The sequence below is a fragment of the Gymnogyps californianus genome, chromosome Z, assembly GCF_018139145.2.
Source record: "Gymnogyps californianus isolate 813 chromosome Z, ASM1813914v2, whole genome shotgun sequence".
NCBI lineage: Eukaryota > Metazoa > Chordata > Aves > Accipitriformes > Cathartidae > Gymnogyps > Gymnogyps californianus.
In genome coordinates this window covers 48,701,453-48,721,778 of record NC_059500.1, presented here as the reverse complement: position 1 = coordinate 48,721,778, position 20,326 = coordinate 48,701,453, and the positions used below count along the sequence as shown (strand labels likewise).

The 20,326-nt window shown below is 35.5% G+C and overlaps 1 protein-coding gene across 1 annotated transcript in view; it reads left to right on the top strand.

Moving 5' to 3' along the window:
* CNTLN (centlein) overlaps nucleotides 1-20,326 on the top strand; it is a 207,462-nt gene that overhangs the window by 98,970 nt on the left and 88,166 nt on the right. The window contains exons 10-12 of the mRNA XM_050912620.1: nucleotides 2,652-2,712; nucleotides 7,812-7,935; nucleotides 10,779-10,904. Coding sequence (XP_050768577.1) covers nucleotides 2,652-2,712; nucleotides 7,812-7,935; nucleotides 10,779-10,904 — 311 coding nt within the window. The remainder of the gene's footprint in view (nucleotides 1-2,651; nucleotides 2,713-7,811; nucleotides 7,936-10,778; nucleotides 10,905-20,326) is intronic.

Here is a 20,326-nt window from a genome sequence, read left to right as displayed (position 1 = left end):
TGTTGTTACCCTTTGCTGACTTGGATTAACATTCTTTGCTCATAAAACTGGACTTTTTCTTACTCCTAAACATTTAGGAAATGTTTAAAACATTACAAATTGTGTATAAATTTAATACAGGTATGTCTAAATTTACTGTAGAATTTGAGGACTGGATTAAAAATTAAATGCTTAAACCTGGCAGCAGCAAAGTTTGGAGTTGTGAGAAGGATATTACAGATGCCATCTTCCAAATTGAGTTTTGCAGCAGCCCCAGGCAATCAAATTACAGTGTATTTTACTACACAGTCTCTTCTGTCTTGGTAGGAAAATTAAACTGTTTGCCTTCTTAGCAAAGATTGCCTTCAAACTACCTATGTGCAGCTGTAAAGCCCAGACCCAGCTCCTTCTCTCCATAGACCTCTAGTCTGATCACTAAACAGGTAAAAACTTATTCAAACAATAGAATGTTTCTTAATGCACATCACCAATCCCACCTTTTCTCACAGGAAATTATTTCCATGTTCATGAATAGTTAGAATTTCTCTCTATTTTTTTCCATACCTTGGCCCTGTGAAAAAGATTCACAGTGCAATCCCAGGTAGCTATATATAAAGTCTGTGTGAAAAAAAAAAAAAAAAAAATATATATATATATATATATAAACAAAAACTGTTCTATACTCATTGTATCTGATCACCTTTGATTAAAGCAGCAAGACTATGAATTTTAATTTTGTCTGTATTTTTTTCTGTTTTCTCCATTCCTCTGTAGAGTCTCTCTACGTAGTTATTCTTAGCAGTCTAGTGCTGGTTGGTCCAATTCTTTTCCTTTGTTGTCCTTCTCTTTGGCAACAAATGCAGTGGTTTGACCTTTTATTCCTGATTTCAGAGAAATCATGTATTTTCCAAGTCTTCTGTATACAAACATAAAGTTTAACTAGGAAACCTTTCTTGAAAAATAATGCATTCTAGATTTTTAGGAAAAATTAGTATGGGTATGCAATAATCAGGAAATGTGGAAGAATTTTATTTAAGATCTGGTTTTATTCAAGAAATCTTGGACTTTGAAGATGAATGTATTTTTTGATATGATGATCTTCAGATGTTCTGCTACAGACACCTGAAAGGGATCAATTTGTTTTTGTGCAATGTTAAAATCTTTACTGGTTAATATCAGCATCTATTAACTGAAGTAAACTTTTGGATATCTCTACCAGAAGTATTAGGAAAAAATGTAAATCAGTAATTTTACTATTTCAAAGAGATCTACTCTTAGTACAATGTTATACTGACAATATAAAACCATAAATTTGGAAATACTGTTTTAAATGTTTGTTAAAACTTTTTACTAGTTTCTTCTGTTATATAAAGGAACTGACAGGCGTATACAAAATATGTCCATTTGACATTCAGATTTTAAATGTACTGAAATTTTTTCCAGATGTTAGGTTGTGGTTTATTGTTGTTTGCTTGCTTGCTTGCTTGTTTGTTTTTCCCCCCATCTCATTCAGGCACACTTCAGAAGCAAAAGAAACCCAAACCCAAATGACAAAAACACCTTGGCAGTATTTGAATTCCTAAATATGTGATATTGTTATTTTCTGATGTTTCGTGATTTTTTTTTTTCCCCCTCCTGTTTGAAAACCCATATGATTTAAAGTGAAAGCGAGGTATACAGTGTCTTGTAAACATTTAATACTGGAAGGTAGTGGTTAAAGAAAAAAAATGCCAGTTGGTAATTAAGATTGTCTTTAAGATTAAATTAATTTCATGGAATAGTAAAAGTGTTGAAATATATAGTATTCAAGAAGACTTTATCCTGAATTCCTTTTGTTGTAGATCAGTTATTTTACAGTGAAAATGGCAGCATGCAACAATAATCACAATTAATCTTAAGTTTTTGTTTGACTTTATGTATTTACATAATAGCATTTTACCTTACCGATATTAAGTGTGTGTTAGTATTTCTCTGTCCTTAACCAAAGTTATTCAGAAAATCAGAAAGTCTAATTTGATGAGGTCTTTCTTTCTTTGCCATAAGGACATATGACATAGTATGAACAAGAAAGCTGCCCAGTTTAACTGTTACTTTCGCATATTCTTTCTCCAGATTGCTATATGAAGCTGTACATAATATAAACACATTCTTGTCTCTAGTTAGTCACATTATAGTTAATGACCATATGGTCATTATGGTATAAGATCTACTGTCTGTTGTATTTATATTCCTCAAGCATATTGTTCCTTCAACTTCACAGTGTGTTAAACTATTTCAAAGGGAAAAAATCCTTTCCCTCTTGTTTCTGGTTGTCCTATCAAGTGTAACCTTGGACCCTTATAGAGCAATTAGACCAGCCTCTATCCCCTCCTTTGTAATGAGGTTTCTTGCATTTCTGAGTCTATAACCCTTTAGTCTTCCCTAATGGGACATCATTATTCTGAAAGAAACAATGTAAATGTAAATGAATATTCTCATTAACGAGTCACAGAGAAACCTTTAGTGGTAGCGCTGTGGTAATTCTGCTTGTTATTTCTCTGATATTCCATGCAGATTTTTTTTTTTTTTATAATTCATTATTAGTATTCAAAATTACTTCTTCTTTAATTCTGCATGTCTTTCATAATCCGGTGTTCCAACTAGTTCAACCATGTCCTTGTTTTATTCTCCAGAAACCACCTGTGAAACGTTCAAGGTCTCTGTCCCCAAAGAGCTCTTTTAGAGAGTCAGAGGAGCTAAGGAAGCTTAAAATAGCTGAAAGGAAGATTGAAAACTTGGAGAAGACACTACAGCTAAAGGTGAACATTAAAAAAATAAAAATAAAGAAACCCTCTAGCTATAAGCTTGCATAGATAAAGATATACCAAAATAAACAGACATTTTAAAAATGCAAAATGCACATGTCGTTATGGACTGTAAGTGTGTTAGCATAAGAGAGCACTCTCCATTAGCTTGCCTTTTTCCTTTACTGCTAGGAATCTTGTGTTGGTACTCCTGCAGTCCTATGGAAGCCTAATTCGAGCTGTCATCAATAATATGTGCTTGTTAAATAGATTTTCAAAATTTATGTCTGAGAATATATATTCTGAGAAATTCATGTATTCATATAGAAATAAAATGAAGCAGAAAATACAAAGAAAAAATTTTTTTTTGCAAGTAAAGCCAGTATTTTAAAATGCTGAAGTCAATTACTGGGAACAGGTTTACCCCTTGTACTCTTAGAAGTTATGGCTCAGAAGTTGTTGTTCTAACAAATGCTGTAAAAAAACCCCAACAAACAACGCCCCCCCAACCCTTGGTAGAAAAGCTTAATTGAGCATTTATTACAATCTCCCATTTTGTCCCAGTGTCACAGATTTTTGTTGGTTTTGTTTTGTTGGTTTGGTTTTTTACTTCAAAAATAGTACCTTTTGAATGACTTATTGGTTTCAAATTGCACCTCAGAGTGCAAAACCCAAACCTTGAGTCATATTTTCTTAAACATTTACAATTCATACTCCCCTTTCGCCTTCCCTTCTTTCGCCTTCCCTTCTTTCGCCTTCCCTTCTTTCGCCTTCCCTTCTTTCGCCTTCCCTTCTTTCGCCTTCCCTTCTTTCGCCTTCCCTTCTTTCGCCTTCCCTTCTTTCGCCTTCCCTTCTTTCGCCTTCCCTTCTTTCGCCTTCCCTTCTTTCGCCTTCCCCTTCCCTTTTTTGTTGCTTAAGTTTGTTCAGAGTTATGGAATTTGAAAGATATTTTCAGTATATGTAGCCTAAAGCAGAACTGGTTATATTGAACATGGTGTGATAAATGTTAGGTAAGTGAAAAAATTTGGGGATCTGTACAAACCATAGTCCTGCGCTCCTGCCTCATGCAAAAAGACACTCATATGTGATAAGTCAATTTCAGAAAAAATGTGAGTGGGAATTATATTTTAGCACAAATGCAAAAGTTCATCACCCTGTATACTTGAGAGAGTTTGCTGTAGTGTCTTAACACACGTAGAGTATATGAACAGGAAAGATGATAAAAACTTCAAATCCAGTCTTACAGGCCATCTTGCTCCTTGTTCCTGGGAGTCAGAAGATTAATTTTGTTTTGTTTTTTCTCTCTGTTGAGAAATCTAAGGCATGTCCTACCAGCTCTACCTGAGAACAGGCCTTTGGCAGGCCTCCTGTTTGTTACTCTTAGTTGGCCTGCCAGACACAGATGCTACAGATTATTCTGGCACTGTGGACTACAGCTGCTCTGCCCTTGGCGGCAAAGCTCACACATCAGTGTGTATGGTGGTTGTCTTAAATGATAGAGAGTTCCACATTTCTTTGTGTTTTCTTCTGGAAAGAGGAGTGAAGAGAAGCACTCTGATTTTCTAAGCAGATACAGAAGAGAAAGGACTGTTATTCTCTCTGCATGACCTCATAGCATAATTTTTACCGTTTGCCATACTGCCTTTGTCATTTTTACCATTTCGTCTTAAAGCACAAATTTAGGAATCTCTGCAGCTTTGTTATGTTGCAAGTGTGTGATTTCTATTTATCACAGCTGTTAATCCATGAGGTCTTTAAGGGCTAAGTCTTATATCTGCCCTTGAAACTGAATATATGAACTCCTTGCATTTTCTCTAGGAAACCTACTTGGCTGCTTTTGCAGAATGCTTCAATTGATTGAAAAGAAGCTGTAGAGGCCCAGGTCAACATATTAAACACTGCTGTGGCACTACATTCAGAATTCAGTGAGGCTATTGCCAGCACGACAGTGAACTCAGCTGTCATAACATTAACATCAGAATAATTCTATTGGTATTGTATGATTTCTTGATATTAGCCTCCTCTCAGGCAGTGCTTCCAACAAAGGATAATGCATATGGTCAACATTTTTGAAACTGGCACTTCCCTTATTGCCTCCTCAAAGTGTTGACTATATGATTATTTGAAATATACTTGCTCAGAAAAATGCTTGCTCTATCAATAAACATACTGATGATGCATATCCTGAAGATGAAATTGTGACTTTATCCATCAGTCCTTCTGAAAAATTGGTAACAATTAAAAATGAAGCTGTTCCTCTTTTTTTGGGAGTGGGGGTTCAGGAACAGGAATATTTGATGTGCCGGTCAGTATTACAAAGGAACGGAAAAAGGCAAGGTCCCATTCATAGGCTTTTCCAGTTCTCCTCAGCTGACTCATTTCTGGCCGAGGAAAGTTGGCTCTTACTGTCTTTATTGCTGATATAAATACAGTAATCATGTAAATTCAGAATGTCCGTAGTTTTGGTACAGAATCTACTTCATTTCTGCATTCCAGGACATGCTAAAAAGTAACAGAACGTGCCTGATTGCACCCTTGTTTAGGGAGGAGAATGTCAAAGGAAGTAAGAGTATTTCATGGATTTTGAATAAGAAATTATCAAGCTGGTACTTAGAATGGTCCAAAGCATAAGTACATCAATCTACTGTTGGTCTTTAAGAAGTGGGTAGGAGTTTGGTTGCCGAGAGTTAGGTATTTGGTACTAACTAGCAATATGTTCTCTTCTCCCATATTATGTTTCTAGAACTGTGCCTAGAGGAAATATTCCTGGCTTTAACTGGAAAGGTTTCAAAAGCAATAGGAGATCTTCCCTTTGAGTTTTCTCATCCTTTTTGTTTAAGGTTCTAAAATTTTGGAGAGAATTAGAACTAGAATATGTAGATCAGTCTTTAGGGCCCCCTTAATACTTGTTTATGTGAGCGAGGGCACACTGTTATATTTAGTTTAGATTTCATATATAGTCCTGTTCCATGTATGGTGTTCAGATGCCAAAGATATATTAATATTGTGGCTTTTCCACGTAACGACTTGTGGAAAAAATTATTTTTGTAATGATCAGATTCCTCACTTCTTGTCAGCCTAAGAAGAGTAGTCAGAGAATTGACTCAGTATATTTTTTTAATCCCATTTTAGTTCAATTTTTACTGTAACAGAAGTTGTTACAGGTCAATTTCAACAAAATTTTGATGTAGTGATTAGAATCTTTTGGCTTGTCTGAGCTGCCTGCAAATAACAAAATGTCTTTTTTTCACAGGCAGTTGGGTTCTTCCTCCTGCAGATTGGACTTTGTCTTTTTGTCTTTCATTATCGCATGGGAAATACTATAGAATAACAGTGGTGAGCTGGAGAATAACCTGGAGATCCAGCACTGCTAGAGATGGTTGTTCTGTCCCATTTCTGTCAATATATAGAAAACTGTATACAAGACAGTTTAGTTTTTAAAAAATATAACATAATTCAATCAGAAAGAGATGGAACTAACTGAGATTAGGGAAACTACAGTGTAAATTGTTGTGAAGTGCTTAATAATTCAATGAAAGAGAGTGATTAGGACAGTTAATTGTCTAATTTCTATTTCTGCGAGAGCAGAGCAACTGATAAGGGAGGGGAATAACTGTAATGGAATGGATAATGGAACAGGTAAGCAATAATGAAAAATGTAGATTCATAAATAGGAAAGGCCAAATTCTACACTTGGTTGCATCTCTGAGAGGATATTGACACTAATAAACTTCTAAGGATTTATACTGAAGACATTATTTTCCAGTACCTTGCCAGACTTGATCAGTTTTCACTAGCAATATCAAACAATCTCAGAACAATGGTTTCATGAACTTCTCTTGAAAACACAGCATCTATAATTGGATTCTTATAAAAATTTCCTGTTGTAGTGTCAAGCAAAGCTTAGTAATAGTCTCTGTGTCTTTTTTCATAAACTTATCTTGTCATTTGTGCGATTGTTTTTAATATCATTGTAGTAGTTATGTGAACCGCTTAAAACCAGTCAAAAGTACTTTTTAAGCAATTCTAAATTTATAAATTTAATCTGGTTTAAAGGGTGTTTCAGAAAAATACCCCACCACCATTTTGGGAAAGTATTTAATGGTAAAGGTCACTTTGGTACCTGCTTCTATTCCTAAATCTGCTTCTTGTGTTGCCTGGGTCACTTCCAGAAAACTTCTGGAATTTTGTGTATAGTAGCATCTCAAATGTTAGCTGGTATCTTTCAACTTTGTTTATGCGTCATGAAAGCTAGGCTACATTTTAGAAGCCAAGCTTAGTCTAGGTACTTTGTAGTTAGCACTACTGTAGAAACCCTTGTCATGTTTTTATAGTGGGATTTAATTTTTATTACTTGCAGTTCTGACTATTGGTGTATCTTATTTATTGACTAATGCTGAAAAGCCCTCCTTGCATATAAGCAGTAAATACATATCTTTTCTTTCTGTAAAAAGAGAGTATATTTTTTCATATGGTTTTGATTATATAAAAACTATTGCAAAATTTGTTTTTATTTCTTGTTTGTTGCATAACTAGAGTACAAAGTCTGGGTGTTACAGGTTTACATATAAATTTACAGAAATAATATATGAGGAAATCCTGAAACCATTTAAATTTAGTTTTTTTGATGTGGACTTCAGCGTGGCCAATGTTTCCCTCGAAAATACACAGATTAGTTTTCCATGGGGAAAAAAAAAAGAAAAAAGTCGTTTGGAGGAAAAGACAGTGCCAACAATCCTTTTTCAGTCTATGTATTTTTAGGTGTATTAGGCCAATGCATTCACAAGATGAAAACTGACGTTTTGGTAGTGAATTTTTTAAAACTTCTCAGCAGCATGAAAAAAAATTTTAAGTAAATTTTGCCAAATTAGCAAAATTTGCCACAGTAGCAGTAAGAAAAATTTGACCTCAGGGATTGTGATTCCTGATCTTTCTCTTTAGATTTCTGGGCCTTTTAATAGTTACTTAAACAGAACTTTTTTTCATGTGATCTGTGTGAAAGTCTCTTACATTTTGCCCAACTCTAATTTTGTTTTTCTCATGCTATACAGACTCAAGAAACTGATGAGCTAAGAGCAGCCCATGAAAAACGCGAAGAGAGGCTGCAGATGTTACAGACCAACTACAGAGGACTAAAAGAGCAATTAAAACAGTGGGAAGAGGGTGATAGCAGGTAAGTTACATAGCTAATTAAAAACATTTCCCTTACACAAGAAATCTGAACAGAAGTATTATATAGGTGTTCAAAAGAGAATTTGATTTGAAGGAAGAAGCTACTATGTGGTGATCAAGACTTTATCCCTTGTTAAAGCAGAATACATGGCATACCCCTGTATGAGAAAAATTACAGTTGAAAGCAAGAGTAAAACGTATTGAGCTGACACCTTGACTTATTTTATTTAGGATTTATCTCATTGTGAGCCTGAGTACTGGACAAAGGTCTGCTAGGGCTGCTTATTTATGCTTGTCTAATTCCCCAGTCGATTAATTTGTTGACTGTGTATGTTTTTAATTTTCTATAATAGAAAATTGCTCCTTATGTTTCAAATAGTTTTTAAAAATAATTTTATTCATTAAGAATGTAGAAGTAACAGCCTCTCTAACATTTAGTGATTCAAACATTAACTGAAGCTAAAATCCCCTTCTTAATAGGGGAAAAAAAGAGTATGTGCATGAAAAGCAGAGTGTTTTCATCTGTTAAATGATTATAAAATCAATTATTTGTGATCATTCTACAGAAATATTGCAGTAATACATTGTTATTAATGGAAAGAAGAAAGACTCTACCACATCAAAATTTAAATAGCAAATATTCTAGATATAATTCTCCCTTAAATTCTATACAGAACAGTGAAAATTTTATGCAGAAATTCTTTTTTTTTAAGTCCTTAGCAGAGAGTTAGAATTTTTGGTAAACAGACACATTTGGAGGTGTGAAGACATTTCTTATCACTTCACCTATCAGACACTGCTGAGGTACAGTTTTTCAGGCCCTGTTTCAAGAAAGTAATTTGAGCAGGTCCTTACATCCTGGTGGCTTTAGTAGGACTTCAGTGTGCACCTACAGTTTAGTAAACACATATGTGTTTTACTAAAAAGAATTCTTTTTGTAATTAGAGCTATACTGACTAATCTTGACACAAACTTTGTAACTCTCTCGGACCGAAAAGAGAGTCACAGAAATTGCTGTAAAACTGGTAGCCGTTCAGAGAGTACAGGGAGACATAAAGTGTCGTACTGTGAATGATAAACTGTCCCTCATATAGAAGTAATGCTTTGGCCTATCTGAGTAGATTTGCATTGCTTTGTAATGCTATGGCATTTATTTAAGAATGGCTTGTCTTTTAAAAAGAAAAAAAAAGTGGATGAAAATAATGGTAAGGTACAAATCTGCTACACGCATTGGTACCACAGAAGATTTTTTGGAATATCAAAGCATAAATAAGAAATAAATTTGTTTAAATTAGAATGAAAAGGTTTTGTTTATTTAGGAAAAACTTGGATGATTTTATCTTCTAGCTCACTGTTTTAAATTCAGTGCAAGCTGGAAATGACTGAAACCTACTGGATGATAGTTACTTTATGCAATGAAATGATTTAATGCTGTGTCTAAAGCTAAGTAGGCATTCATGGTCCACTGAGAGGCCAAGGCTGAAAAGATACAAAAATTTAACCTAGATAAAGACAGTAAAATCAAACTTGATATACAGTGAGGCACTGAGTGTTCTGGTTCTGATAGTTCAAAAAAAAAAGGAAGAAAAGAAAAGGGAAAGAGAGACAAAAGCAACTTCTGTTTCTGTTTAAAATAAATGAGACCAGCTTGTGTCCTGACAGGAATGTATTTGGGAAAAGTAGATAGTGGGGAAAGTGTAATATTAAATCTTTATTTGTTCATCTGATTTTTTCATCTTTAATTAAGATGAGCTGAAAATTACAAGGTTTTGATCATTTTTGTCATCAGAACAGAATTGTATGAAGCCATCATACTAAAAGAGGTTTGTTTTTCCTTTTTAATATGCTTAAACAAAGGAAAGTAGCCAAGACACAAATAAAAACAGTCTGTAAATGGTTATACCTTACACTGTTATTTTGGTATCTCGAAAAGCTTTATATCGCTGGTGTAATGTAAATTGTGCATTAAGAACTCAGTATCAGGTACTTATGTGGCACTTCTGATCCTCTGTAAGTGATGGAGGACCCCATTCTTTCTGATTCTTCATAGATTAGAATCTGTTATCGAGATGGCAGCTGATGGGACCTAATCCACCTGTCAGTGTACATACAACTTCGACTGACATACGTGACTGCAAAGATGATGGGGGCCTTACGAGGTTACCACATTCTCTGAGAGTTTATTTCTATGCTCAATAGGAATTTAGATTGCAGAGAGTTTTAAATTCATTTTATAAAGGATTTTTTAAATACAATTTTTATCTTTTGCATTATTAAAATACATAAAAATATTTTAATGACAGAAAAACTGTGAAATGTTTTCATTTTCTTTTTCTGTGCTTCTAAATTCAGTATGCTTTTTCCTGATGCATCATCTTATCCATAGATAGCTTATTCTCTCATTAGACTGTAGATCAACGGTGTGATTTAGAGTGGGTGTTAGTGCAACTTCCAGATTGGTTTTCAGGGGCATTAGGGGAGCTGGTGGCTCTCCCATTTTTTTGCAAGAGATTGTGTGATGGTTTCACCTTCTGCTTTCTCATACCAGTATTGTAAGGAGTGTTGACAGAATGAATGTGGGTGACACTGCTCTGCCACATGTCAGTTGAGAGCCATGGTGCCATACTAGCACAATATCTGTCTGAAACTACATAATTGAACTTTTCTGTAATACCACATTTAAGGTTTCATGCCTCACAGAATGTATACATCATACAAGATTTATGTTCAGTAGGCACAGCAATTTAAAATTTGTATTTTCTGAAAGCAAGGATGCTTTTACTCTTGTAGTCCTAAACCATGTAGATATTTGAAAACAAACAACCTATTTTTACTCATAAATAGGATTGAAAGTAGTAAAAGCAGATATCAGCATGCAGACCCCCGTCAGCTTTGTCAAGAGGATTCTGATGCTGTGTGGAATGAACTGGCTTTTTTCAAAAGGGAACACAAAAAGCTGTTGATTGAGAAGTAAGTTCATTTCTTAAATGGTGTTTACATAAAGAAACATTCTGCTGTTTTTTCTGAAGGTAGTGCTTTGCAGGCCACATAAGAGGAATTCCTTGCAAAAAAGACGACAAAACCATCTTCTACTAAAAGCAGAAAAGAAAAACATCAGCTTTTTTTTTTCCTCCTCCCCCCGCCCTCCCCCCCATCAGTGACAAGTTACAAGTTTGCTAGCACTAACAGAAACTGTATTCCATGATCTAGGGATTGTGTTAATTAATGTGGCTCTCATCTGTTGGAGGTGTCGCTCTTCATTAGCCTGTATTTTACACACTGCCGTGCTTCATTTTTGGAATGAGGTGGTAAGGGGATAACCTAGCCAGCCATCCTTGTTTGATCTCTGTGATACATACGCAATGCAGAATGCCTCAGCTCTCTTGGTTCCCTGCCCTGTCCTGCTAATCCCAGCTGAGCTCATTATGGTGTAGCCTTGCTGCTACTCCTGGAGCCAGAGCTGTCCAAGCTAATTACTGGTAGCAGCAGAGCTGCCTGTTAAGGGTCTGGTGTGGATCTGCTAACATGGTCCTTGGTAGTGACCTGCAAAAAGCACGAGGGAGTTGCTCTCTTTCTTGCTGTGCACAGCCTGTCCTTTGGGTTTAGTGCTGATCCCTTCACACAGCTCTTTTAGCTGTAGTAAGTGTAAAACTTGGTGAAGGAAACTCTTACTTTAGAAAACTTTGATCTCATAATTCATAGGCTATTATACTCAGCCAGGCAAAGTAAGAAAATGTCCTTTTATACTAGACGAAAGGAAGTTAGTATGGTATAATTAGCCCTTTGCTGCTATTTAACACTTTCTGTAAGTCAAGTTGATTTTTTTTTTTTTTTAAAATTTAAGAATCAAGACATCATAGAAACTCATATTCAGACTTTGTTTTTGTCAGCATTAAAGAAAATGTGTTTTCCCAATGGGTCACAATGTAAACCGATTTTGTGGAGATACCATGAAGGCTGCTATCAACAGCAGCAAATTGTTTTGTACTATCTAAGTCCTTGTGTTGCCATTAAGCTGCTTTAGCTTATTACATACAATATTGCCAGTAGCTGTGTTGCATGGGGTATTCTTATATCCGCCAGTTACAATTGTGTGCCTGTTCTTGTCACTTCATTGTCACATCTTTGCTGTTTTGAAACTATCATAACAAATTATCACGCGTACTTCTGTTGTTTATTTCGATTTTTATGTAGGAAAGAGCACTTTCTAGCCATACATGTAATTGCAGTTGTAATTCTCCTTCCATCACTAATCAACACATGCACCACAGGCAACAGTAACTCAGGAGCAATAACATAAGCCTCTCCTTTTCACACAAAGCCGTGAGAGATTGCTTATGTATTGTGCACACCCTGAAGGCTGGTACAGTTGGACTGTTTTTATAGAGCTCCTGTGCAGTCACATTTATGGGGAACACTCTTATGCCTGGTACATTGCGTATCAGTGGCCTTGACTAGATTGTGGTGAAGTGGCATGAGCAAACAGTTGAGATCTTTGAAATACAGAATTTTTACATCAAAATGAATTCTTACAATTCTGAATAGTACTTAGTAAGAAGCCAGTGCACCGTTGTGATCATTAAGGTGAATTCCTTGTGTAGGTTTACATGCTTTTTACTCCTTATGGGCAATGTAGCTTATTGTTGATTGAAGTAAGGAAGGAATGAATACCTAACTCCTGTGTTTTTTATATCTGTCTTCAACTCCTGTCTCTAATAATGACTGTCTTTAATTTGTTGAAGCAAGTCAGCATTTCAAGATCTGAGCTCATTTTCTTAAGAAAGTCTAAAGTATATTGCATGTATTCTTTCTTAAGCTCTGTGGATAAATGACATGATCTACAGAGTTGTACCAATTATTTTTGTGTGATTTTACAAGCAGTGTAAGTAAATCAGGTTAGCCCATAGTTTTTGTGGATGCACTTGATAGACCCTACTGATTGTTAGCTTAAGTTGATTTAGAACATGTATAAGCCAAATCCAATGCAGCATTGCTTAAAGAAGAGTGTCTGTGTAGGGATTTTTTTTTTTTTGGTTTAAGTCTGTTTAAATATGTGTGATTTCTGTCTCTGACTAGGCCAGAGAGTGAATTTTAGGAAAACAGGATTATTTGTTGTTGTTTGTTTGTTTTACCTGTAAGGAAGATTTTCCTTCCTTCCCTCTTTGCTCTTTCCCTTCCTCTCTTCCTCCCTCCCTCCTTTCCAGGGGTAGAACAAAGATGTAAAATGTCTTATAGCTTGCACATACATTGCTCTGAAAATAGATGGATAATAAATAAAGTATAACGTAAAATCAAGGAAAGCCTGTTGATGCATGTCCCAGGCTCCAAAATGCAGTCATTACCAATATTAACACACTGTAAACAATCAGTTTGTAAGTTATGAAATCTGTTTTTAAGTCAGGAAAAACTGAAGTTGCGTGGCAAGTAACTTGTTCTGGTGGTGCCTAATTCCAAATCTTGCTGAAGTTGGTGGAAAGACTTTGTGTCAGCTGCTACTTTCTGTCAGGTCCTTTCTTTTACAAAGTTTTCTTCTCATCACAGGCAGGGATTGCTTTGACTTTCATGTAAGCTATTAAACACTATGCACCTTTCAAGCTGGACACTAACACACAAACATATACGGGGTTTAGGACTTAGGACTTAAATTGAAGCACCTCTTTTTTAAAATACATGAAGTTTTCTGTTTTCATGAAGTTCAGAATGCCTGATGTCAGAGTTATTTTTTGGAGAATGTTGATGCAGAATACGTGGCATTGTTACTACCATTTTTTTACTTTTTGATTAGTAAAGAATAGTATGTGCATGTTCTATTGCTTTGCAATTAATAATGAAATATGTTTCAGAGCCATGGGCTGCATCCTCTCCATGATTAATGATGTATAAATTTGAGCTGTTTGTGCATATAAAAGAAAATATCTCTATATTGTTACAATCCTGTACTAAATTAGTAAAATATAATAATCTATAAACTGTGATTATTCAGTGTGTGCTCAGTGCTTTATGTGTATATTTGTCTTGACTTTCCCAACATTCCCCTGAAAGGAAGAGGATTTTTTTGCTATTAATATGATTTACCTTTATACTAAATGCATTACAGAATAATGTTTCTCTGACTTCATAGAAACTGTTTTTAGTAATAGTTTTACCTGACTTCTTTATTAAGCCTCCTCCCCCACTATTTACTCTTTCACAAAGAATATCAGATTATATTCCACCATGTATATGGTGTGAATTGAAAGCTGCATTTTTAATGTTGAGTTATAAAATCTGATTTTTTAAATTCTTTATTATTAAAACAAATCAAACAAACAAACAAAAGGTCCAAAATTTAGTTCACTTTGAGATCTGAACCAGTAACTAAGAAAATAGTCTAACTTTTAAGCCCTCACAACTCATTGTCTTAAGAAATCCTCTGGCAGCTACCAGCTAAACTCATGCCAAAATTGAAGAGTTACAAACAGGAACAAAAAGAGGTAGTTGAAATAAATTCCCTAAGCATTCTTTGAAGTGTTTATTAATGCTAATGGCCAAGCGAAAACAATTCCACACTGCTGCTAGGATGTCCCATTTTGGTCTTCTCATGTGGGTCATTTTCCTTGTGAAGTATGCAATACCTGTGTTATGCTGCAGTTAAGTACCATGTTATTGCAGGCTGCAGAAGCAGGTATTGTATTGATGTTCATGTTCTGTGTTAAGAAAAACATGGGATTTGATCACTTTTTCTCGCCCTTAAGCAAACAGAAAAACATAGTAGTATTCAAACAGTAGTTAACACTTAACTGAGGAGGAGAGTGACCCATTCTTGTATAAATATAATATTTTTATTTAAGCTGCATGAAACTGCTGAAAACTTGCAAGAGAAAGATCCAGTAACTTAAAAAATCTGAAATTTTTTTTATTCAGCTGTGCAACACCAGTGCTTTCAGATTCAGCATCTTGCAGCCACATAGAACTGGAATATCTTCAATGAAAATAGGCGTATCATTTTACAGATAGATAGATATATTTTTATAGATCTATCTGTGTGTATGTTTACATATATATATAATAGTTCTCAGGTTTTTAGATAGATTATTTTTAATCTTGGCTATTAAGTGCTAAATGTTGTCTTACTTTCTGTAGAATTGTATTGACAGATACATCCTTCAACATTTTCTTCCCACGTTAGATTCATCTTTGTATCTATATTATTTGGATTTTGCTGAAATTCAGGGTAAGTTAGTATGTAGCATGTCCAATTGAACTGCTACTTGATTGCAAGCTAGCTAATATAAACTACCTTGGCATTTCCATATTAAATGCTTGTTTGCTGGAGTATAGGGATACCCTGTCCCTTTGGGCTTTACGTACAGACTTTGAACAGGTATAGCTGACTGTACATAAACTATTGTGGAAGCTTTACAATTTTACATCTTTCATTCTGGATTACTTTGTAGGAGATCTTATAACTGATACCAGCAACACTGAATTATTTGACCTAGTACATTCTTCGACATAAGACATTATGACAGACGTTATTATCTTCACAGCTAACTGGAAGTTGGTTGTCCATATGGTATGGTCATCTGCAGCTAGTGATAAGGAGGAAACGTTTATAAAGTGAAAGAGATAGCCACATCATTCAAAGAACCTTTAGTAGTCATTGTTTCCTCTGAGTGCCTGGGTAGCTGTGCATGTCTTCCATGTAGGAAATGTGCTCTGGATCTTTGAAGCATGTTGAATCGCTGCAAGCTCGGTAGCATCCTTACTCTGCTATAGCAGCTATTTAATAGAGGTTTCTTATTAGCTTTGCTTTTCTAGGAAAACAACACCTCATGATTTCTGCTTTCCTTATTCTTTGTAGAGTTAAAGCAACTCTTCTATACCCTGTGTAGTGGTATCTCCCCAGCCAGTTGGCAGGAGCCTAACTTGGGACCAGCAACAGCATGTGATGCCTCTTGTCTTTTCTAGCTATCAGAATGGGTATGGTGGAGGAAAGCTGAATTTACTGTTCTGGAATGGTGGCAGTAAGAAACACAAACTTAGGCTTATTAGTTCCTCTGCTTCTTGAATGTGTCTTTTTTTTTTTTTCTTTTTCTTTTTTCCTACAGAATCTGCTGAAAAAATACAGTTTTGATCATCTTGACAGTCTCTTTGGCTAAACAGGAAATATCTGGTAATCAGAGACTTTTAAACGTCCATTGTTTTGTGCAACGTCCAAATACTACGGTATTCTTTTTCTTTGTTCCACTCGATAGCTATGTCATGTACCAAATTAATTTGGAACAAGGTGCGTTCAGACTACATCAGTGTTAAAAAGTGTTGCCTACGGAGTATAGCCCTTTTGACATATGTAGTATTTCTGTAAAGTAATCTTTCTGTTCTTCAGTTTTAGGAGTGCTGGGACATAGCAGGCTTTTTACTGCAAAATACTTAAATCTAACAGCTCAGGGCTCTTGCTTACTTTTTACTGCAATTAGTAATTCTATACTGCAAAGCAAAATATAGTTAAAATAATGATGTATATGTATTTCTTTAGGTTTTGGATGGATAAAAAGATTGCTAAATCTGAAATACCACCTTTTGTTCTACTTAAAACAGTTAGAGCCTAGATTCTAAAGCTGGTGTTAGGGGGTTCTGACAAAGGTACATGCTCACTGACTGAACTGAATGTTGCTCAGTGGAGATGTCAGTCAGGCTCAAAGTATGAGAACTTGAAACAGTGCAGTTGTTGGCTAAAACCACTACGAGTAATTTAAAATGTAAGAAACCAGCAGCATTAGTTGTACTACAGAGTGCAGTTTTTAAAAGATGTTTTTAAAGTACTCAAGTCAGAACTGTAAATGCCACATGAAGTCATTTAGGGGCTTTTGCATAATTACCTTACATGGGCCCTTTGTGAAGAGAATTATTTTCTCTTTTCTAGCAAGCTCTCAGTTACATTTTCAGAAGGTACTGTGTCAGCTAACTGAAACAAATATATTGTTGTTTTCCAGTGAGAGCGATCTGTCAGGATGATGCGATTAATGATCTTTAATAAGCTTGTCTCTAGAACTTTTCTTACCTGTGTCCACCAGATCTTGTAATTTCCAGCGTCCTAGCTAACAGACAAATTTGGGGGCTTGCTGTGTTTTTGGAAATCAGATGTGTTGATGTTTTTCCTTTGTTCTTCCGTATTTAATCAGACTTTTCTTGTCTGCAGGTATTTGTTCAAAATCCAAGTAGTATTATCAAATCTCCATAAGTAGCCTGTAGTACTTCAGTGCCTTCTCATACGTGGCGAGACTGTGTCATACTGAAAACATGCAGTCATGCTGTTAAACATTCTTCCATAATACATAAGTGGGGAAAGGCAGAATTAAAGTTGCATTAATGATAAAATTTGAGCATTGTCAGGGACAAGAATAGCAGAGAGATGATGGAGAAAGGTAGGGACTCTAAGTTAGCTTCCCTTTGTATTGCTTGCGCAGAAGTATTGCCTGCCTTGCTGTTGAATCACAGTGATTTCTGTAGATTATCTGAGTGTTATAGAAATGAAATACTGTACTGTTGGTAAGCACACTGCCTGTAAGAGTGCTGTCTTTTTCTTATCTCTATTGCCTAGACAAAAGCTCTTCAGTATTTAGATGGAAAAGTCTGATTTATCAGCCTACAGATATATATGTATATATAAAAATAAAGAAGTACTAAGTGTGTCTTGTTAAACTACACTGAATGTTCATAGTAATAAGCCTATGACCCTACAATCTATAACACCAAAGCTAGTAACATAAACTGTCAGGCTGCTATGTTAGGAGAGTAATGAGAGAGTAATGAATGTAGGTTTCTCTCCAACACCTTCTATGGAGTTCCTGGGAATTCTGGTAAGGGCAGCACTGCTTGGTGCTTTCTGGCAACAGCTGAATTTAGCATACAATGCTAGTTTTCCATTTTTCTTGCATGGTACTGATTTTGGAAAGGCAATAGCAAGTTTTCAAGTTTAGATATATCTCAGCTTTGCTAATAGCATATGGAACTTCAAGAACTGAATTTTGCAAAGAAGTAGAGAAATTAAGTTTCTTTAAAGACTGCAAATAATATTTTACAATGAAAATTACTAAGCAATGTTTATGTATTCTTGCCCTATCTCTTGAACTGTTTCCTAAAGTGTACAGTTCTGGAATTCCAGAAACTCAGATGTGGAGCTAAGTGGACCTTTATTGTGGTCCAGCATGATCTTTGTGATGAACTACTTGGCTCTCTTTTGCTGCCTGAGGCAGAATATGTATATACATACAAAAGCTTAACCTATCTTAATGTTTTTGGATCTTTTTCTAATTTGTAAAGAATTCGGAATGCATGTTCTAAGAAGTATTGTTGTCTTTGCTTTTTTCAATCCCAATCACATGAGAATAAAAATGGAATCTTCCAAATTTTCCTAATACTCAAATATTTCAGTGTAAGAAGTAATTTAAGAAATTGATTTGCATCCTTACTTTGCATTATTGGAAACCAGCTCCATAATAAAAACGGGCTGCAGGTAATAGAGACTTTGCTGTGTTGGTCATCTGAGGTTTATATAAAGGTTAAAAGCACTGATGCGATAATAAAACTCTCTTGATGTTCATGCAATGGAGTCCTCACCCTATGTACTTCTCTGAGTTACGTTGATTACACTGGTACTCCAGTCACGGCCCTTCAAGTTGAATCCTTTCTGAACTAACTACAAGTAAACACTGTTTATGAGGCTGTTCTGATGGTCTTGTTATAAAGGAATGAAAAAATTCAGATTAAAATAATGAGCATAATTCATACAATGTAACTTTTTTTTTTTCCTAAACACCTTTTGGTCAGTCAGCTGGGGTTTGTGCTACAGTAAAACAAATAAAAGATTACTAAATGGTAGATAAAATTTTAGGCATGGGTTTCTACCATCCTTTAGCAAGCTAAAGGTTCTACTGCATGTTGAAACTGTTTTATTCGCTAGTCAGTAGCGCATCTTTGGTTTTTGAGTGACTATTAATTTGAAATATATCTCAAAACTCATTCTTGACAACTATGACACTGTTCACTTTTTTGTTATGTGAACAGAGATTGGATTGGTGTGGGAGGAGTTGCTTTTATCCTTTTTCACTCCTGAATGTGGGTTGTAAATCAGAGAGACTTTACTTAGCACCAACAGATATCGCTTCCTGCAATTTTCATCCATCCTGTAAGTGACTGAATTGGGAAACAAGAATGATAAAGACATATTTCTGGGAAGTGAATGGACAAAGTAAGATAGATAGCTCAATGACTCTGTATCGTCAAATATTCCTTTTCCTTGGTTAATTAAGACTACAAGTTTCTTTGTGTAAACTGTAAGTTTACAATTTTCTTCCTGTAAGGAATTCCGGTAAATCATTCTGAATAGTTTGAATGTTCACAAAATGTAAGTCATGCTAGTACTTTTTGCTTTCTCTTCTTTTGGCAGCATTATCCCCAGACATATGTAATGGTTTTTGCTCTCTTGCACAGTCTAGATCAAACACCTGCTCCCAGGTTTACTCTCACCTCCCAAGGCTGTCAGTTGACACATAAATATACAGACCCATGAAAAGAGCATATTTTGCCCTTACTGCAGGCAAATGTTCTTGAATCATAATGTTGTAGGAATAAAGTGAAGAATTTCTGTCAGAGTAGTATTTCACATGTAGAAGTTGGATAAAGTTTCTGCCTAGCTTGGTTCTCATGACTCTAAACAATTTTTCAGTAGTAGGAAATTAAAATCAGTGTTTGCATTATGACGTATCAGACTCCCTATCCTACTTTACGACAGCCTCCTCCTGTATTTTCTGTATGGGCTTTTTACAAAAGTATGCGCAATATGCATGTGCATTCTACTTTGGTTTTACAGAGTAGAATTTTTACCCTTTTGAAGACTCATGAACAGAAAGTACAATTCAGTTTTGCTTACCTAGAAGACCTTTCTGTGTTGATCTGCTGTCCTTCTTCTCAAGCTCCTTTCTTTTCTGAGGGGAAGAAAACAGAGCTGCTTCTGCTGTCCCATTTTCCTTGCAAGGATTATTAGGCTATTTGGCTTAAGCTTTGGATAAGAAAAAATTCCCTGGCACTACTTTGACCTGGTGTCTTTAAAACTTACTTATTTTGGTTACTGTAATAAGCAACACTACTGTCCCTTTTTAAGGACCCTGATAAAGAGCATGCAAAGCTCTTAGCAGTCTTTTTCTGTCTCATTTTCTTCTTAATTTGGCTTTCCAGTCTTTAACCATCTTCCATGACTCTGGAGGAAAACATTTGAAAAGGCAATAGTTAACCTCTTGGACTCAGAGGAAGGCTTCCCTGACTGCAGCAGCTCCTGGACTAGCCCCCTGATATCTGTCCATACCAGCAACAGTATGCATTAGGAGATTGTGGTTGGTTCTGCTTGTTTC